The sequence below is a fragment of the Pinus tabuliformis genome, chromosome 1_1 (assembly GCF_031772625.1).
Source record: "Pinus tabuliformis cultivar Carrire ecotype Pingquan chromosome 1_1, CPIR1, whole genome shotgun sequence".
NCBI lineage: Eukaryota > Viridiplantae > Streptophyta > Pinopsida > Pinales > Pinaceae > Pinus > Pinus tabuliformis.
Window position 1 is genome coordinate 791080102 of NC_142297.1, and position 2637 is coordinate 791082738.

General features: G+C 31.7%; 1 protein-coding gene across 1 annotated transcript; it reads right to left on the reverse strand.

Annotated features, from left to right (window-relative positions):
* Positions 1-1821: 1821 nt before the first annotated feature.
* Positions 1822-2418, reverse strand: LOC149216369 (toll/interleukin-1 receptor-like protein). The gene has a single exon (XM_089389923.1). The coding sequence runs from the start codon at positions 2416-2418 to the stop codon at positions 1822-1824; it is 597 nt and encodes a 198-aa protein (XP_089246049.1).
* Between the last annotated feature and the right edge of the window lie 219 nt (positions 2419-2637).

Sequence of the window (2637 nt, forward strand, 5' to 3'; positions counted from 1 at the left end):
GAATTTCTTAGAGTTTTAAGTTAAAGTTTTTTTAGAGTTTTAAGTTAAAGTTTTTTATGATTTTAAATTTGAATGGGTTAGTTTTAAAAATTTTAATATTTTAATTTATTTATTTTTAAGAATATTTACATAAAATAATCTATTAATTACACAAAGGAAATATAAAAATTACATAAAATTTTAAAACCATTTATTTATTAGCAATTATTAATATGTAAGTAATATTGAAACATTTTTTTATTACACATTTCAAATTACTCTAATTTAAAAATCATAAAATTTAACTCTATTTAAAATAATAATAATCAGAATTAATATATAAGTCTCATGTATATACATATATATACATTTAAAACTATATGTAACAAAAATTTTAATCATAAAAGTTAATCCTCACTTTATCATAAAAATTATGATTTTTTTAGTAGTTACTTATATCATAAAGAGTTTCAATTTGCAAGTAGTCTTTACTACAATATCATGAGTCAAAACCATGATTTATCAATATCACATGTTCAAAAAACTATAACTCAATTCATATGATAGAAATTTAATAAAAAGAGAAAGAAAATGTATAACTGCTTTGGAAATAAATATAAATGTCTATATTACTAAGAATATTCTAAAATATTATGTAGTTTAAATTTGTAACATCCACTTTATAATTATTGATAATTAAAATAAAAATTTAAAACATTATTATAAAATAGACATATCTATGAGCATAAACATACTATTTAAAGACCTTGTGCATAAAAAGTCGGAAAAATTTATTGTTATGTCTTCCACTTAAACTCAATTCCCTCTTAAACTCAATTCCCTGTAAGTGACATAATAATAGAAAAATCTACATAATAACTATATCTCTAAATATTCTTATATTGACAGCTGTCCGTTAAGAAAGAATTATTTCTTTTAAGAAACAAAACAAAAACAAACTAAATACATCCTTAACTATTTTGGCAATCATTTCTAAACTCACCTAAACTATTGCAGAGGCAATAAAAAAAATATCTCATCTTCAAAATTTGTAACGTCAAATAAGTTACACTGTTGGAAACCTATTTCAAATCTACCAGCATAAATATGCTATTTAAAAAAACTGATATAGAAATGAATTTTTCATCCAACAATAATCCATTGATTTTGAATTAAATATGCTATTTAAAAAAACTGATATAGAAATGAATTTTTCATCGCACAATAATCCATTGATTTTGAATTCTATTACAATATATTTGCGTATAAGACAGGTATAAAATCGGTTGCCACATTTTAACATGAACAATAAAATTGCTAAATATAATTCTTTTAGTGTAATGTGAAAATAAGTCTCATCACTCACTTTGGCTTTTGAAATTTTGATATATTTTTGCAGTAATCCAAGAATTATGATTGTAATATGAAAATAAATCTCATCAGTCACTTTAGCTTTTGAAATTTTGATATTTGGAATTGAATTTGCAGAAATCCCACCAATATCTTAAAATATTGGTGATTTTCTGACGGTCAACAGCTATGAACGCTTTCAGCAATTTCAGTTAAGGTATTCGTGATTTTCTGGCGGTCAATAGCGATGAACGCTGTCAGCAATTTCAGGAACCCTGGTGTGTAGGATTTCAGAGAGGCCAAGGGTGCTCCAGCATCATTCATACGCCATTCCAGCTGGTAGGTTTGGAAAAAATTTCAACACATCCTGAACTACCTTATGCAACAGTTCGAGTTACCTGTTTTCATATCCAGAGGGTAACATTATTAGTGAGAGGAGCCTACCTAATTTAGCATGTACCTACTAATCCAACAGACTAAAAGCTATGATGCTTACCCATTAAATGTCTTCCGCTCCAGTCCGCTAATATTTGCAACATGAGCAACAGCATCTCTCCACTGCTGAATTCTTTTGCTGTCGTATTGCTGCGTTTCGTCGTGTGAGCGCAGGGCTTTTTCGTATGCTCCATTTTTGTTTTTGCCCGTGCACAAGAGTTCACAAGGGTCAACGTCATAAAATACAGGAATGATGATGGCCCCAGAATTTATCATGAGGACGAGTTCATCAAGGCAAAAAGCTGATTCTGCATAATTTGGAGAGAGGAAGGCTATATGAACAGAGGCCCTACTAGTGGCGGCTACTATTTGCTCATAAATGTTTCGTCCAACAACCATTTCGGTCTGGTCAAGAAAGACTCTCAATCCCCGGGATTGAAGGCTCTGGTAAAGAGGGAGGGGCAAACTGTGTTTAAGGTCTGGGACTCTATAATTTATGAACACGTCATAATGGGTATAAGAAGCAGAGGCGGAGCAGCCTTGCGAGGAAGCAGAAGGCAGCTTATCATGACGGGCAGTTGTGGCATGAGTGGATGGATCCACAGATAATAATACGAAAATGACGATGCTGCGCAGGCAGGCAAACATATCCATGGGTGGGGGTAATAATAACAATATCACGATGGGGCGCGCGCAGGCAAGCAGATCCATGGGTGGATGGATCCACAGAAGTAGTAATGATAATAACAATATGAAGATGATGCGCGGGAGGGCAAACAGATTCATGGCAAGGGGAAGTGGAAACTGCAACAGACAGAGAGGGTGCTCGCCTCTTCAAATAAAAATTGCAAAATGGAACCAAAACTGTCCACC